At 42.3% G+C, this 16,466-nt stretch overlaps 1 protein-coding gene across 2 annotated transcripts; it reads left to right on the top strand.

Moving 5' to 3' along the window:
* The first annotated feature begins 865 nt into the window (after positions 1–865).
* Positions 866–9,304, top strand: TSN (translin). Of its 2 annotated transcripts, XM_026510172.4 has the most exons (6): positions 866–1,144; positions 2,323–2,416; positions 3,402–3,498; positions 5,248–5,363; positions 6,274–6,353; positions 7,128–9,304. In XM_026510172.4, exons 1-6 carry the CDS (start codon positions 1,079–1,081, stop codon positions 7,359–7,361), a joined length of 687 nt encoding a protein of 228 aa, XP_026365957.1. In that variant the 5' UTR covers positions 866–1,078; the 3' UTR covers positions 7,362–9,304. The 2 variants fall into 2 exon arrangements, with proteins under 2 accessions (XP_026365957.1, XP_026365958.1); XM_026510173.4 differs by lacking the exon at positions 6,274–6,353 and having other exon boundaries at positions 945–1,144.
* Positions 9,305–16,466: the final 7,162 nt, after the last annotated feature.

Raw genomic sequence — 16,466 nt, 5'->3', positions numbered from 1 at the left:
ATTGTTTGTCAAGAACAATAGAAATAGACATCAGTGTGTAACCAAAAGCGGCCTAGCCCTTAGCCTGTTAGTATAAATTAACACCTGAAAAAAAAAAATCAAAGTCATGTGGCCCCCCCCCCTCCAAAAAAACCCACAAAAAACAAAAAACCGCCAAAAAACCCAAAAAATAAACCCTTGCTTTCACCCTGCAGACGGTACACTGTTTTGGCTATTGCTGGAGTCCGTGCACACTGAATTGCAGTTCTTTGATCTCAAACTCATTTGGCTCTCGTGTTTATTTTCAGGTCGACACAACGCACACATACACATTTCTATTTGTAGGGTCGATGTATGGGATAATATGTCTGCAAGGACAAGAAATCATTACGGCGCTTGCCTCAATGGGAATTGGAATAAAGAGGTGTTAGTTGAGTGGAAGAGAAACTACCCACCATACACGCTTAAAAAATTCATGTAATTTAAATAAGTTATACTGTCATACAGAGAGGACGTTAAAAAATTTCGCTCGCAACCCATCCCCTGCAATCACGGTCCCACACACTCATTTCCCGGGTACTTTTTGCAAATAAGAATACACTGTTTTTCTTGTTTCCTCACGAAAATTGCAATCTCTCTACATTTTTCTGCACCTGGGTTTTTATGCGTACACTTCAGCATTGAAGCATTTCTCCCCCGCATCCCGCTCCGCATAAAACAAATACGTAAGATTCGAGCTCCGTTCGCTCGCACCCTCTCCGAGCCCGCCCCGCCCCCTCAGGTCCACGTGCCGCGAGGGACCCTCCTCCCCGCCTCGCGGGCTGTTTCCGGCGATGCCAGTCCGAAAAGTCCCCAGATGGACGACCCGCCCACTCCTTTCCGCCCCGCCCCCTGGGTACGCGGCATATCAGGCAGCACGGCGGACAGCCCGGTACCCGGCGCGCCGCGGACCTCGGAGGACCCCCGCGACGTCCGTAGCGTAGGGCCCGGTGGACGCGGCGGCGGTGGCTGGTGTTGCGACTGACGGCGCTGGTGGTCTCTGTAACGCTTTTCTGCGGCCACACTCGCCGCACTGGCTGATTGTTGTGCAGCCGGCGCCATGTCTGTGAGCGAGATCTTCGTGGAGCTGCAGGGCTTTTTGGCTGCCGAGCAGGACATCCGAGAGGCGAGCCCCCTCTCTTCCCCTCCCCTTTCCTTGCTTGCTGGGCCACATCGCTCGGCCCTCCTTGTTGCTCTGTCTCGAGCGGTGGGGAAGCCTCCGGGGGTGGGTTGCTACCCCACTTGTTTCAGCTTAGGGCATGTTCCTCCCCCACCTGAGATTCTGCTACCTTGTCTTGATTCTCTGTGTTCGAGTCTTGGCTCCTCAGTATCGCCAACCTGGTTTGAGTGTCAGTCTTCCTCCTTGTCGGCGCTTGTGTCTGTCGAAAGCTCAGTTAGCGCTTGGGACTCTAGACCACGCATCTCACGTGTTTGTTGTTGTTGGCTTAAAAGCACATGTGGCCTCTTCTCTTTAAAGCTCCTATGGGCTCTTATTCCACATAGAATAATAATTCAGACTCTACTGTGGCCCACAGGTGTCTCCTCCCCTTACCCCATCTCATTTTGCGCTATCTTCCGTTGTGTATTATGTTCAGTTTACTTCCCTTTCGTTTCTCTAGTTCGCAGATAGTTTCTTGTCTCAGGACTTCTACATGTGCTGTCCGCTTTTCCTGGAATTCGCATCTTTCCTTTCTTTTCCTGATTATCTTGTATTCATATCCTTGATCTCACAGTCCGTATGATCCTTTCTCTGTCGTGTTTTTTGTAGCGCATTCACATTAAAAAAATTTGTGCGATCCGTATTTTTTAAACGCCTCCCTCCCGCCATTATGCTCTAGACTGTGAGATGCAAAGGACTGTCTAGTTGGGTACCCAGTATTTACACAATGCTTCGCACATAAGTATGCTCAGTGAACATTTGTAAGATGATTGAATAATACCCAGTCTTTGTATTGCATTGCGTTCTTTTTACAAATTACATTGAGATACTTTATCTCTTTTAATATTTATAGTGTTTCAGTGGGATATTTGGGTTGGGTGGCGATTATCTTTTGAAGGCTCCATGAGGAATCTCAGCCTTTTTTCGTAACCACCTGAAGCTCTCAGAGAGGAAAGAAGTGGCAAAGTCAGGATTCAAACCTGGATATTTTCTGCACCGGTTCATCCTTGTAAAGATTGTCAGAGTTTTGAATGTGTGTGAAGGTGTCATAGATATTTAATCTATGCTATCAGGTATATTTGCTTTGAGGTTCTGATAATAATTATGTTGAGTTTATCTATTACTTTGATTTTTAATCTCTCTAGGAAATCCGAAAAGTTGTACAGAGTTTAGAACAAACAGCTCGAGAGATCTTAACTCTACTGCAAGGGGTCCATCAGGGTGCTGGTTTTCAGGACAGTAAGTTCTTTTGATTTTGAAGGATTTTTTAAATCCAATTTATCAGTCATTTAAGAGAGTTATTTAAAGAGTTAATTTAAAGAGTTAATTTCCATTTAGAAAATATTTCACATCTTTGTCATTTTATTAAGAACAATGTCCCTCATGTTCTGTGGTGAGTAAAAATTGGAGAAGTAGGTGAGTTGAGCATTTTATATGTTTACAGAATTCTGTGGGTTATGGTTGATCTTCCACTTTCATGTAGTAACGTGATAATATAATTATAATGTGGTAGTTGTAATTGTTTTGTAGCTCTGTTGTGTATCTAACTTTTATTCGGCTCTCTTGCTTTTAAACCCAATCTTTCATTCATTGAATGTGGTTTAATATGCATTTGTAGATAAGAAATGGCCAGTGTAAAATGTTCCTAATGTGTTTACAGTCAGCCTCTTGAATGGAGATCAGATATAAGTTTAAACATGGAACCTTCATTGTAAGATGTAGCCAGCACGACTGAAAGAGTTGAAATATATTTTCAGTCAGAGAGTGATATATTGTAATGTACAAGTGTCAGAGGCAAGACATTTTTCTCAGTGATATGGAGTTGGTCAGTCAGATTGAGAATACTTGATAAAGCTTCTTTTTGACCAAATATGGGAGCTATGGTCAATTTTAGGTGTCTTTTAAGGACTGACTAGGAATAGCAGCTGGTACATGGCCCTTTAGGGATGACATTATTTAGGACAGCTTACTGACTTGTCCGCTAAAGTATTCCCTTTCAGCAAATTTTTGTCTATTTTTCAGTGTTAGTAAATCAGTAGGAAACTAGAAATGAAATTTTGAGAGCCAGGTAGAAAAGTAGAGATTCATACCCTGCATTTGGTCATAAGATTTTTTTTTTAAAGTTGATTTATTTCCAGATAGACTGCATAGATTATTAAGGAAGAGCTGTATTTGAAATTTGATAAATCTTTCATTATTATTATGTTTATCTTTTTGTGATCAGTTCCAAAGAGGTGTTTGAAAGCTCGAGAACATTTTGGTACAGTAAAAACACATCTAACATCTTTGAAGACCAAGTTCCCTGCTGAACAGTATTACAGGTTTGTAAGAAAAATAGCATTATTTTATAATGTTAAGTAAAAGTAAAAGCAGGAAAAAATTGTATGTACTGAATGATTGCTTGGAACTAGGTAAAAACTTCTCTATGTAAAAGAATCAATGAAAAAGAGTCAAACTATTAATAGTGGTGGTATTTTAATGGTGACAAATTTGGTGATTTTATTTTTTTCCTCCCTCTTGAGAATTTTCCTAAGAAACATGTATCATTTATGCAATGAAAAAGGAATGAAAATGAAAAGATTTGTTGTATGAAGATCAAGTAAAGAATATATTTAAGTTACTGTGAAATTGGGTGAACTGTATCTATGCTGTTAAAGTTGTGGGATTAGATGGCAGTGTATAAATGGATTGAGTGTTACCTCAGAGTTTGAATTTTACTGCCAAGTACATATTTAGTTAATATTTTATGCTGTGTCTTGTTGAATCTATAGCACCATTAATTTTAAGAGTCACCATTATTTTATGTACCACTAGGGAAGAAAATTTGCCCATCATAATTGTGAAATTTATAGATTTAAAATGCATGCTAATTTCACAGATGTTAAACTGGAAAAAGCTGCATTTGGGTATTGATGAAATATGGTGAAGAAGAACCTAAAATCTTGTGTTTGTTTTCCTAGTGAAAAACATGTTTCCTAATGTAAAAGATGTTCCGTTAAGACACATGTCGGCAAAAAACAACATGTGTGTGGGAAGCGGATAATGTAACTTTACAGGATAATTTAAGGCAGGGGTTGGCAAGCTACCTGTGCCCTGCTGCCTCTGGAAGCTAAGAACTGCTTATATTTTAAAGGGTTGTTAAAAACAAACCAAAGAACCCCCCCCCCAAAAAAAAAACCAAACCCTAAACCAGATAAGAATATGTGACGGAGACTGGATGTGGTTCACAAAGCCTATAATATTACTGTCGGACCCTTTACAGGAAAAGTTTGCTGACGCCTGCTGTAGGGTAATAACGGGTGTGTAGAGACGTTGCACAATAGAATTGACAGGATCTTGAGAGATCATGTAGTTTGGAGGTCACACAGAGGTTGACCTGTGGGTGATTTGGCCCTTAGGGGGTTTTGTTTGACTTGTATTGAAAATTATTTTTGAATTTGCCATATTTGAAATTCAGAAGCATAGCATTAATGTTTGGGGTTGTAAAATTTCCTGTTCTTTTTTTTGGGCTTCTAGCTCAGTTTAACTGCATTATCCTGAAAGTTTAAGTGTGTTGGTTTAGTGATTGCAGTTGGTAGTTATTTCTTATATGTGTGAATCAGGATTTTCTTGATACGCTGCACTCAAATCAGAATGTGAGAGTAAGTTAGGTGTTGAGGCTCATGTGCAGTTGCAGTTCTCATCAATCCGTACTGGCCAATTTTAATTTTTCTCAGAGCAGCATCATTGTTCTTACTGATTAAACTTCTGAAATACAGTTGTTCTTGTCATCCCTAATCTTAAATTGTAAATATTTTTATATTCATTAAAATTTTTATATTCATTCATGTTTCTCGTTTATTAAACTTCTCATAAGTAATTGTTATAAATTCGAACTTGTGAAACTTATACTGACTCCGTCTGATATATTTAAGTGTCATATTGTTCTTACACATTTTATATTTTGGGGTTTCACATAGATTTGGTTTGAAAAAGCGTTCTGTTTCTAAAATGTTTGACTGCGATTGTACTAAACTTATCTCTTTTAAGGCCCCTAATCCCTCAGCCTAAATGAGCTTCTATCCACGCAGATTTCACGAGCACTGGAGGTTTGTGTTGCAGCGTTTGGTCTTCTTGGCAGCATTTGTTGTGTACTTGGAATCAGAAACACTAGTGACTCGAGAAGCGGTTACAGAAATTCTTGGCAGTAAGTGTCTTCATTAGCGTTGGTCTGCAGAGTCAGGCATGGTAGCTTAATTTTTGGTTGGGGGGAGCTGTTGCTTGTACTTCCTATTTGTTAAATGAGAACTAAATGGGAAACTAATGACTTGGAAACAAAAAGTAAAAATATGTGGTGGCTTGTTTTTTGTTCTCGAGTGTTTCTTTTAGTTTGTAAAATTTGGTTTTTAAAAAATCTGGGGCACAGAAAGTTAAAAGAAAAGTACAGTGAACACCTGTTTACACGCCTGCTTGTTATTATTTTGCTAGATCTTTCGGTCTTTTCACTTTGTGTGCATGTGTGTGTGTTTGTGTGCATGTGTGGACCATGTGAAAGCCACTTGCAGTAGCACGGCTTCTCCTTTAGATGCTGTGGCCTGCATTGTCCAAAAACAAAGATATTCTCTGATACAACTAGGTAATTTTCTTGTTGGTGTTACTTTTTTTTTTTTTTTTTTTTTTAAAGATTTTATTTATTTATTTGACAGAGAGACAGCCAGTGAGAGAGGGAACACAGCAGGGGAGTGTGAGAGGAAGAAGCAGGCTCCTAGCAGAGGAGCCTGATGTGGGGCTCGATCTCGCAACGCCGGGATCACGCCCTGAGCCGAAGGCAGACGCTTAACGACTGCGCCACCCAGGCGCCCCTTGTTGGTGTTACTTTTTGAGAGAAGAATGAAAGGAAAAATTGCAGGCTAAAGAGCTCAAAAATCTGCAATGAGGCCTAGTTGCCAAAAGTATGAACCCATTAAAAACACAATTGTAAAAGATTTTCTTTCTTTTCCTTTTGTCGAGAGAAATTATCTGTGTGCATATATATTTGTATATGTAGTATTTTATGTTTTTATGTTCAGGTTCCGTTCACATCATGACCTTATTTTTACTTTGGTATGTTTTTTTAGTTGAGCCAGATCGGGAGAAAGGATTTCATCTGGATGTAGAAGATTATCTCTCAGGAGTTCTCATTCTTGCCAGTGAATTGGTAAGAAGCTTAGTGATTTGCCATTTGCTTTTTTTTTTTGGTGATTATTTTTAAGTAGGCTCCATGCCTGCCGTGGGGCTTGAGCTCACGACCCTAAGACCAGGAGTCACAGGCTGCACCAACTGAGCCAGCCAGGAGCCTCTGCCGTTTGCTTTTTTGATCTTCCCACTTCACTGTCAGTTTTTAAAATGGGTACAAAACTTGAGGAAGTCTTTTCTAAGCCCCCTTTCGACCACCAATTCATCATTGTGCACTATGTGTGTTATGTTTTGCTAGTCATCAGAGAAAGGTCAGTTCAAACAGTGAGCTGGCTGTGCATACTTACCAATGTGTGATTTTTAAAAGATGGTAATACTTCTTCCTTTCGAAATATTGGCAAGATGTATATATTCCTAGTAACTGTGTTAATACTTGTACTTGCTTTGGAGAACGATTTAACTGTATAGCTATATATTATTTTTACCTATATTCTCTTAATGTCTCTCTGGAGAAATTGTCCTATGAAGAGAATTCTAAAGAACAAAAGACTGCTATGAAGGTGTTTACTGTAGCCTTTGTTCATATTGATGAAAACATGTAGACAGAGAACTCCCAACAGAGAGAGAATGATTTCTTAAGACATGAAGTAACTTTGTAATATTAAAGAATTGTTAAAATGCACGAAACACAGTGTGAAAAAGTTGTGTGGCTTTGAGGGCTTTTAGTTGTGACTGGGAGGAAGATGTGCTAAAGAGTCCTGTTGTGACATATCCGCGTTTGCCTTCCCTCCTGTAGTCGAGGCTGTCTGTCAACAGTGTGACTGCTGGAGACTACTCCCGGCCCCTCCACATCTCCACCTTCATCAATGAGTTGGATTCCGGCTTCCGCCTTCTCAACCTGAAAAACGACTCCCTGAGGAAGCGCTATGACGGCTTGAAGTATGATGTGAAGAAAGTGGAGGAGGTGGTCTATGATCTCTCCATCCGGGGCTTCAATAAGGAGACGGCGGCGGCTTGTGCAGAGAAATAGGAGGCTCTCCTCGTGCCTGGCCCTGCTGACCTCAGTGGTTGCCGGTGAGGGTGAGCCCAGTGCCTCTCAAGGTAGTTAGGATTGCCCCGTTGCTAAACACCGCGCTTTATTTTCTTAACCAGTGTGTGGTGTAAGTGTCAAAATTGAAACACTTTTTTGGGGGTAAAAAAGATAGCCTTTACAAGGACAGATTTTCTTTGTTGTTCCAGTGAATTTGCTCTGTAATTCTGTGTATTTCAGTTCTGTCAAAAAGTGTAAATGTCAGTGTCTTGGTAAAGTCCTTTTCTTGCTTACCCTGATGCTGTTGATGTACTGATTGAGGAGTTTATTGTCTTGTGTTTCTTCCAAAAGTGATCCTTGGTGTTTTCTATATCCCAGTTAGCCATCCATACCCAGGTGTAGCCTGGGTACAGTATAAAATAGGTAAAATTAAAAAGGATGGTTGCCAAGCAAAGGACAACTTATTTTATATTTCCCTTCCTTATTTTAAGCCTCATGAGTAAATCAGATATTGAATTTTTTTGCAAGGGAGTTACAGCCCCAGGGTCTCTCTCACTGCCATCAAAATATAAAAGATGAAATTGCGAAGTCAAGTTCAATAGATTATTTTGGGATGTTTTTGTATTAGGGGATTGAGTAACATCTTATCATTTAGCTCTATTTACCAGGTGGAGAGTAGGGCTTAGTGTTTTACAACACCTCTGTTTTCTGATGTTGCCTTAACATTCTGCTCTTGCAGCAACGTAAAAATCGTTTTCACACACATCTTGAACTAACACTTCATATAATATATTTTTAAGCTATGAAACCTTTTTCCTGGCAGCCAGCTAGACCGTCTGGTCTGAGACTGTAAAACCACCCAGTCAAGTTAATTAGCAATACCCTGACTGGTATGTTCGGAGAGAAAAAGTGCTGTGCTTTGTCTGGAAAAAAGAGAAAACCTTGGTATAAAAAAGAAGATCCACTGATTTGGTAATGTTTTTTAGAGTAAGCAATTTTAGGTTGTTGGCAGCTATTCCAATAGTCAGGTTTTAGACTTACAGTTTTGGGCAAGTTACATAAACCTTGTTGTCACCCACCTCCCCCTCCTTGTTTTCAGGTCGTGCTAAGAATACTTGCCATGTAATTTTTGTGGTTGAATTGAAATTATTTAAAATGGTGACTTAACCCACAGTGTTTTGGAGCTCACTGAAAGGAAGGTGCTAGTGTTTCCAGAATAATAGGAAGTATTTAGAAGTATCATCCTCTCATGTCTGATACCAGTCTTTCTGTTTGAGCAGTAGAAGATTGGGCAATGCTGTCAGAGCCGTGATCAGGCCAAGCTAAGGACTGACCAAATTTTCCATCCTGAGGAAAGAAGTAGAAACAAAGCATAAATTGCTATACATTTTTGGATTTTAGAACAAATTTCTTGACCGCTGTTTCTGCAGGATAGTTTGTAGAAAGAAGAAAGGTGTTCAGGTCTTTGAAGTGCCTGGGGCGGTCATCTAAAATGTGCAGTAATAGCGCTGCCTGGGTTGAGCATAAAAGGCTTCTAACTACATGATCAGACATTTGCAGTAAGTTTGTAATAGTTTTATTCTCTGTGGAGAATAAATTCTAAAGGTGTTTTGAGGCTGAAGAAGACCAGGGGTGATAAGCACATACTGCTGTGTAACAGTTAAAATTATCAAAAGACACCAACCATTCAGAGTTAAATTAAAAGTATTGTAATTGAACGTATTGAAAAGCCTCGGCTCTGGTTTTAGTACACCAGAATTGTTCTTTTCAATTTTAGAGAATTGAGGAGCTTAGAGAAAGTAGAGATGAATTAGTGGATGTTTTCTTTATAAATTTATTTATAAGAAGAGAACCCATAAATACTTCAGAACATTTGCCCTGTCTTAAACTTGAATAATAATATTGGTAATGCTTAAGAGAATTTAATAAAGAACGAAAGCTTCTTTGGCAGTGTTTCGAGTCCTTTACTTAAGTGGCTGAAGAGATGAGGTGATGTGCAGGATGCCACTGGCATAGTTCATAACATGTGCTGCGAAATCATGGCTTTCTTGGTTCTTGGTCTGGACTGGGCTGTACTCCTCAGGTCATTGTGTGCCTGACACCAAACCTGAAACAATTTGTTTTTTTAGTATTCACCGTAATAAACATTAAACAAATAAAACACCCCTCTCCTCCAAACAAAAGCAACAAACATTTAAAGGGGGGGGGGTGAAATTGACTGAACTGGTGGTTTGAATGAGCAGGGGGTGAGGGAGAGGAGAAAAGGGAGTGTAGCTTAAATGTCAGGTTTCTGGTCTGGAAGACTAAGTCGAGTCAGATGCTGTCAGCTCAAGTAGGATGTGGAGGATGTGTTGGGCTCATGATGCTTGTAGAGCATGAGGTGGAGGTGGCCAGCAGGACGTTGGGTGTGAGGGGAGCCTAGCCAGCCTGGGATAGCTTTAGGTAGTGTTAGTGTGTATGTGGTAGATGGGTCAGGAGAGTGGGTGAGATCGTCCTGGAGAGCATGTAGAATGAGAACAGTAACGAGGTGAGGACAAAACCCTGATTCACAGCAGGGTCTAGTGAGTTAGGCAGAGGAAGAGACCATGAGGAAATGGAGAAGGGGTTACAGAGACTGACGGAGAGCAGTGAGAGTAGCTTGTCACAGAAGCCAGAGGAATAAAGAGGGGCTTAGAAGGCTTTTTAGAGGTAAGAGATTTAAAATGCATACTTTCGCAGTTTGAGAGCCTTGTGACTTCGTCAGGCGAGGCTAGGTTATGCTTTGCTAGCAACCCCCAAAACTCCTGGGCACAGTACAGAGTTAATTTCTTATACTGTATCTCTTGTAGGTTAGCTGGGGGATCTGTTCCACGTTGTCCTCATGTAGCTGACAGAGGAGCCAGCCACTGGACCGTTGCTAGTTGCTGTGGGAGAGGGAATCAGTTGTGGAGGGTCGTACACAAACACATGTTCTGGTTTCCAAGTGACCTGTCACTTCCTCTCACAGTTCATTGATTAGAACTGGGTACTTTGCCCTGCTAAACACCAAGGGGGCTAGGAAGTGAAATCCCACCTTGAGGGATGGGAGTCGGCAGATGGAGGGTCAGACAAACTAAATGTTGAAAGTTGTGGGCAATGTGTAGTTCTTTTGGTTAAGTGAGTAGTAGTATTTCTGGTCACACATAAACTTCACTGGGCTTGGGAGGAAGAGTTGCTGTCCCAGGGCCTCTCTTAACCTGTTGGATGACAAGAGGGTGGAGCCATCTGTAGTTGTCCCCTCTGCTGTGGAACGTTGTTTCCTGTTTGAAAGAGATTTCTCTAGTGTGTGCATTTTCATCGGTTCGTGTATGAGTGTTTTAAGCCAACATTCAGTGAGCTCTTGCATGTTCTAAGGGCTGGGCTAAACCTTTTATCCAGACCATCTGATTGCATCCCCGTGTAACTGTGAGGTAGCTGTCGCTGTTTTCCCATTGTAGACCGGATGCAGGCTTAAAGAGGGCAGTCCACTTGCCCTGAGTTCACAGTTATGAAGCGGAGGAGCTGTGATTCTAACACACTCCGCCTCTGCATCTGCATACACCGTTTCTTCAGTGATGCTTTTGGTGGCCTCGCTCTGTAGCCTGACTTGGCAGAACCCAAATCCACCAGTAGTGACGAACACAGTGTATGTGTAGCTTTGGGTTAGGGGCAGTTTGTGTTAAAAATCGGCATAAAAAATGAGTGGGAAACTAGGTCTGTGCCCTCAAGATGTTTAGGGTCTAGTTGCAGGGGAGAGGGTGGTGAGAAAGAGACAAAACAGGTAAGAGATTAAATAGTCACCCAGTATTTGAGTGCCTGTTATAATTTTTTGGAATTTTTAACAGCTTCATTGAAGTACATTTTACAAATAAAGTTGACTCAAATCAAGTGATTTAATTTATAAAGTGCAACAATCATCATCTATCAATTTTAGAATATTTTTTATCATCCAGAAAGATCCCAGCCCCAGGCTACCACTAATCTACTTTGTTTTCATAAATTTACCTTTTCAGGATATTTCATATAATGAAATCGTATAATATGTGGTCTTCTGTGTCTCACCTTTAGCATAATGTTTTTAAGGTTTATCCATGCCACAGCATGTGTTGGTCGTTTGTTCCTTATTCCTGAGTGGTATTCCTTTGTATGGGTATTCCACATTGAACCACTCACCAGATGAAGAAGGTTTAAGTTTCATAATGTTGCTTTGAGCGTCCTTGGGCGAGTCTGTGGTATGAGTGCGTTTTTCTTTTGCATAGATACCTAGGAGTCTGGTAAAAATGGTGATTTTATGTTTAGCTTTTGAGGAGACCATCAACCTGTTTTCCCTTCAGCAATCTGTGAGTTCCTTACTACGAGTTAAAATTCAAGTCAGTACTAGACAAGATGTTATACAACGTCACTGCTAAATGATTTGTGAACAGTTGCTATAGGAATTTAGGTATAGTCTGAACCGGTTCATGAAAGAGGTAGGATTTAGATAAGCGTGGAACTAAGAGGAGAGCATTTCTGGGGGGACAGAATTGAAACCAGAGCAGAAATGGTAGAGGTGTACCTTGGAAATATCGTGGATTCAGTTCCAGACCAGTGCAATAAAGCGGGTATTGCAGTAAAGCAAGTCAAATGAATTTTTTTCCAGTGCCTATAAAAATTACGTTTATGCTGTCCTATAGTCTGTTGTCTGCAATAGTATTATGTCTAAAAAATACATACCTTAATTAAAAAGTACCTTATTGCTAAAAATGCTATCCTCTGAGCTTTCAGTGGGTTCTGATCATTATCACAGATCACCATAACAAATATGAAAAAGTTTGAAATACTGTGAGAATTACCAAAACGTGACAGACAGGAAATGAACAGATGCCATTGGGAAAATGGGGCCGACAGATTTGCTCGACATGGGGTTGCCACAAACCTTCAGTATCTGCGCAGTGCAGTGAGACGAGGTACGCCTGTGTTAACTGAACAGGGATGGGATGTCCCACACTTGATTGCAGGAGACAGTCTGGTGATGTCGTACTGTTAGGTTTAGAAAAGCCTGAATTGAGAGGTTAAGGAGTTTGGACTTTGAATGATAGGTGTTGGGGGGCTGTATGGTTTTTTCCTTTTTTTTTTTTTTTTTTGAAGTGGGGAGGGAGCAACTTTGGAGTCGGACAGCCGCAGTTTGGAATCCTGGCTGTCATGTTAACCAATAAAAAAGACCAAAGGCAGGGAGACCTGTGAGGAGGCGCTTGTTGTCTCTGAGGTTGTAAAGGTCAGCTTGGGTGGCTGGTGGTGGGCCTGACCGGCTGCAGGTACAGTACGTAGAGGAGGAAGGAGTCAACTTGGAGTCGGGGGTGGGGGCGGGGGAATGCCGTGGACTGAACTGTGTGTGTCGCTTCACATTCATACAGTGAGGCCTAATCCCCAGTTAGATGTTGGACGTGGGGCCTGTGGGAGGTGATTGGGTCACGAGGGTGGAGCCCTCATGAATGGGATCAGTGCCTGGAAAGGGACTCAGAGCTTCCTCATGCCTCCACCACAGGAGGACAGAACCAGGAGACATGGTCTGTGAGCCAGGAAGTGGGCCCTCAGCAGTCACCGAATCAGCTGACCCCCTGATGGACTTGGTCACGGATCTGTTGTTTAAGCCATCCAGTCGGTGGTGGTTTTGTTATAACTGCCTGAACGGACTAAGACAAGGGAAGAGCAATTGAGGAGAATCCGAGATGGCTGAGCTGAATACTGAATTCCTACACACGTAGGAAAGCGGGAGCTAGTTTCTGGAGGAAGATGAGAAGGTCAGTTTGGCAGGTGTTGAGTTTGCTGTGATGGGCAGGTGTTGCACCAGTGGCTGTACTTTTCGGAGTAGAATTTAGGGCCCTAAGTGGAGCTGAGGGAGTCCTTGAGATTGGGTAGAGTGGATCTGTGGCTCTGGTTGGGGAGGAGCTTCTGGAGGCAGGGAGAGGTCTGGACGATAATCAGGCCAGAGAGCCCCTGGAAGGGGTTGAAGACAATGAGGGGAAGATGGGAGAGGCATAAGCCAGAGGCTCTTGTCATTCTCTCTAGGTCAGGTCCGTTCCAAGCAGGAGCCAGCACCTCTCCCATTGCCATAGAAATCCTTTACTTACTTACATAAAGACTTAAAGGCTTTTGACCGAAGGAAAATAAATCTATAAAAATATGTAGAACCCCCAGAGAAGAAAGTTGGTCTTGTTAGTTACTTTGTGATTTTTTTTTCCTTATTTACCCTGTTTCTTAAATCAGTTACTCATGATCATCTGGTGTCATTTAATATTAATTAACATTTACCCACAGCCATCTGCTCTGGCTGGAGTTCTGCGTTCATCCATTTCAGCTGTGTGTTTCAGTGACAGGATGCTGGCCTTGCTCTCTGGATGTACCAGCTGGACCTGCCAGCAAGACCAGTTCGGAAGTCAGGAGGGGACTTCAGCTTCCTTTGCCACGTCCCTGTTGTCAAACCTTCCACTGATGAACTTTTTGCTCACCCTGGCAATTGAAGTGAATCCAGAGCATTTTTCTCAGGAGATACAAAGGGCAGGGTGTTTGTTTTTGCTTTCTGGGGGAAGACTGCAAGATTGTTTTAATCATTAAGGGGTCGTTTGGGGAGCAGAGTCCGTGGATTGGCCCTTCTACTTTGATAAGACACTAGTTCATTAGACCTGGAACTGACACAACTAAGATAAAGACCCATAATCATTTTTAAAAAAGACCAACATCAGTAAACTTTAAGGCTTCTTTTCTTTGCATCAAGAAGTTAATTTTTAAATCCCCAAGAGGAAGAACAAAGGCTCAGAGGGATGGCCCTAGGTTCTCTTCTTCAGCTGTGGCTAGCAGAACTTGGCCGTCAGTCTCTTGGGGACTAGTCTTGGGGGTGGGCATTAGTAGGGAACAACATGAGTCCAACAGGGTTGGGTGGCTTAGTGAGGCTTTCCATGCCCCACCTACCATCCCACCTGTCACAGGACAAGGACAGAACTTCATCTTGTTTTTGTTTTTTTTTAGAGAGGGAAGAGGGGGAGAGGCAGAGGGTGAGGGAGACAGAATCTAAGCAGGCTCCATGCCCAGTGCAGAACCCTGTGTGGGGTTCAATCTCCCAACTCTGAGATCGTGAGCGGAAATCAAGAGTCAGACACTTTGCTGAGTGAACCACCCAGGCACCCCATGACTTCATCTTATCTAACGAAACTGGCCAAATGGGCGCCTGGGTTGTTGGACTGTGTTCTGCCTTGTGTCATCAAACAGCTCTAGCCTTTCCTTAAACTGAAAACAGCCTGGAAATCTGAATATTTCCAAAATACCCTCACCGAGGAAAACAAAAGGAAGTAGGAGCTGACTGCAGGAGAACTTTGATTTGATCCCCGTGTATCTTATACTCATTGGAAGGAAGGAATAAGTGATGCCATCTAGTGTTCAGTCGGAGGTACGACAGGGGTTGTGGGACACTGTGGGGAATATGTAAACGTGCATACCATTGCTTGATGACCCATTTTATACAGTTTTCTCTGTAGACTTGTGTTACTTTTGGGATTACAAAAGATTTAAGTAAACATTGTAGTAAGTTCGGAAATGACAAACTCTTAAAGGTGCCTATACATTTTTTGCATTGTCGTCTATCCTGAATATACTATTGACTTTAAAAACTTTGTTTGGAGGTATTTGTGGATTCTGCTGTTAGCTGTTGATTGGAAGTACTGTCCTTTAGCTCATGGCTGTGTGAATGTCTGTTCATTGTCCTAAGCTCCTTTCACAGAGGTACAGATGGCTGTCTTCTCCCCAGGCTCCGTGGAGATGCTCCGGTTCCATGGTCCAGCTTCTGCTTTCCTTCAGCAGCACCTTTTACATGGCTGGCATCAAAACTAACATGCTATAATTGGATTTTATAATTTTGTAATTGGGTCTTATCATTTCCTGTGAAGTTCAAAAATAATTTTTGTCACCTTCTGCCTTGTCAGAGTGTTTTTACATTTCATCACAGCCTCTGACTTGCGAAGCTGACCTGTTCTGTGTGACAACTCGGGAGGCCTGGACAGATGGAGGAGGAAGTGTTCTCAGGGGTTTCCCTTTTTTCTTCCTTAGCCTGTCTTCTCTGGGCTGCCATCTTGCACTCAAGCTGATGCGCTTGTGCTCTAGCCTTGAATTCTGATCACCACTTGGTGCTGCTTTGGAAAACAACCTGGCAGTTCCTCAAAAAATTAAACCTAGAGGTACCATAAGACCGAGCGTTTCCATGACTAATATATATCCTTGAGAGCTGAAAAGTCTCCGTACGAGTCTATACAGAGACCTGCACATGAATATTCATAGCAGCGTTATTCATAATGGCCTAAGAGTGGAGACCATCTCACCGTCCATCAGCTAGTGAATGGGTAACAAAATGAGGTATTTCCCCACAATGGAAGGTTATTAGGCAATAAGGAATGAAGTACAGATATGTGCCACAGCATGGATGAACCACGAAAACATAGGTGACAGAGGCCAGTCACAAAAGACCACATGCCATATGATTCCATTTACATGAAAGTCCAGACTAGCGAGGTCACAGAAAAGACCACATGCCATATGATTCCATTTACATGAAAGTCCAGACTAGCGAAGTCTGTGGTGACAGAAACGTTAGCGGTTGCCATGGGACAGGGGGAGGGAGAGCGGGAAGTGACTGCTAATGGGTATGGCGTTCCTCTCTGGCGAGATGAACCCGTTCTGGAAGCAGTGGTGATGGTTGTACAACCTTGTGAATATACTAAATAGCAGTGAACCGTACTCATTAAAGGGATGAGTTTTGTAGTATGCAAATTATGTCTTAATAAAAAGCCAGAACTGATCTTGCCATTTATCTTCGCCAATTGCTGCGTGTGGTTTCTGTCGGTGGCGCTGTGGGGAGGGGGGCACCAAATGCCGGGCGCTGTGCAGGGGGCTCACATGAAATATTCCATTTAATCTGCCCAGCAGCGTGTGTGTTGGCCATTTGTCTCCGCTTAGGGAGAAACTGCAGTTTGGAGCACGGGGGGCCCTGCTTGCTGTCCTCCAGCCCGTCTGTGGTTCCCACCCAGCTCAAGCCTGACCGGCCCCAAGCTCTTCTCATACGTTCTGCCTCCGGGCAGCTAA

This window comes from Ursus arctos, unplaced genomic scaffold (assembly GCF_023065955.2).
Source record: "Ursus arctos isolate Adak ecotype North America unplaced genomic scaffold, UrsArc2.0 scaffold_1, whole genome shotgun sequence".
In the NCBI taxonomy this organism is placed as follows: Eukaryota; Metazoa; Chordata; class Mammalia; order Carnivora; family Ursidae; genus Ursus; species Ursus arctos.
Note: the sequence above shows the minus strand (reverse complement) of the source record. Positions and strands in the feature narration are given on the sequence as shown.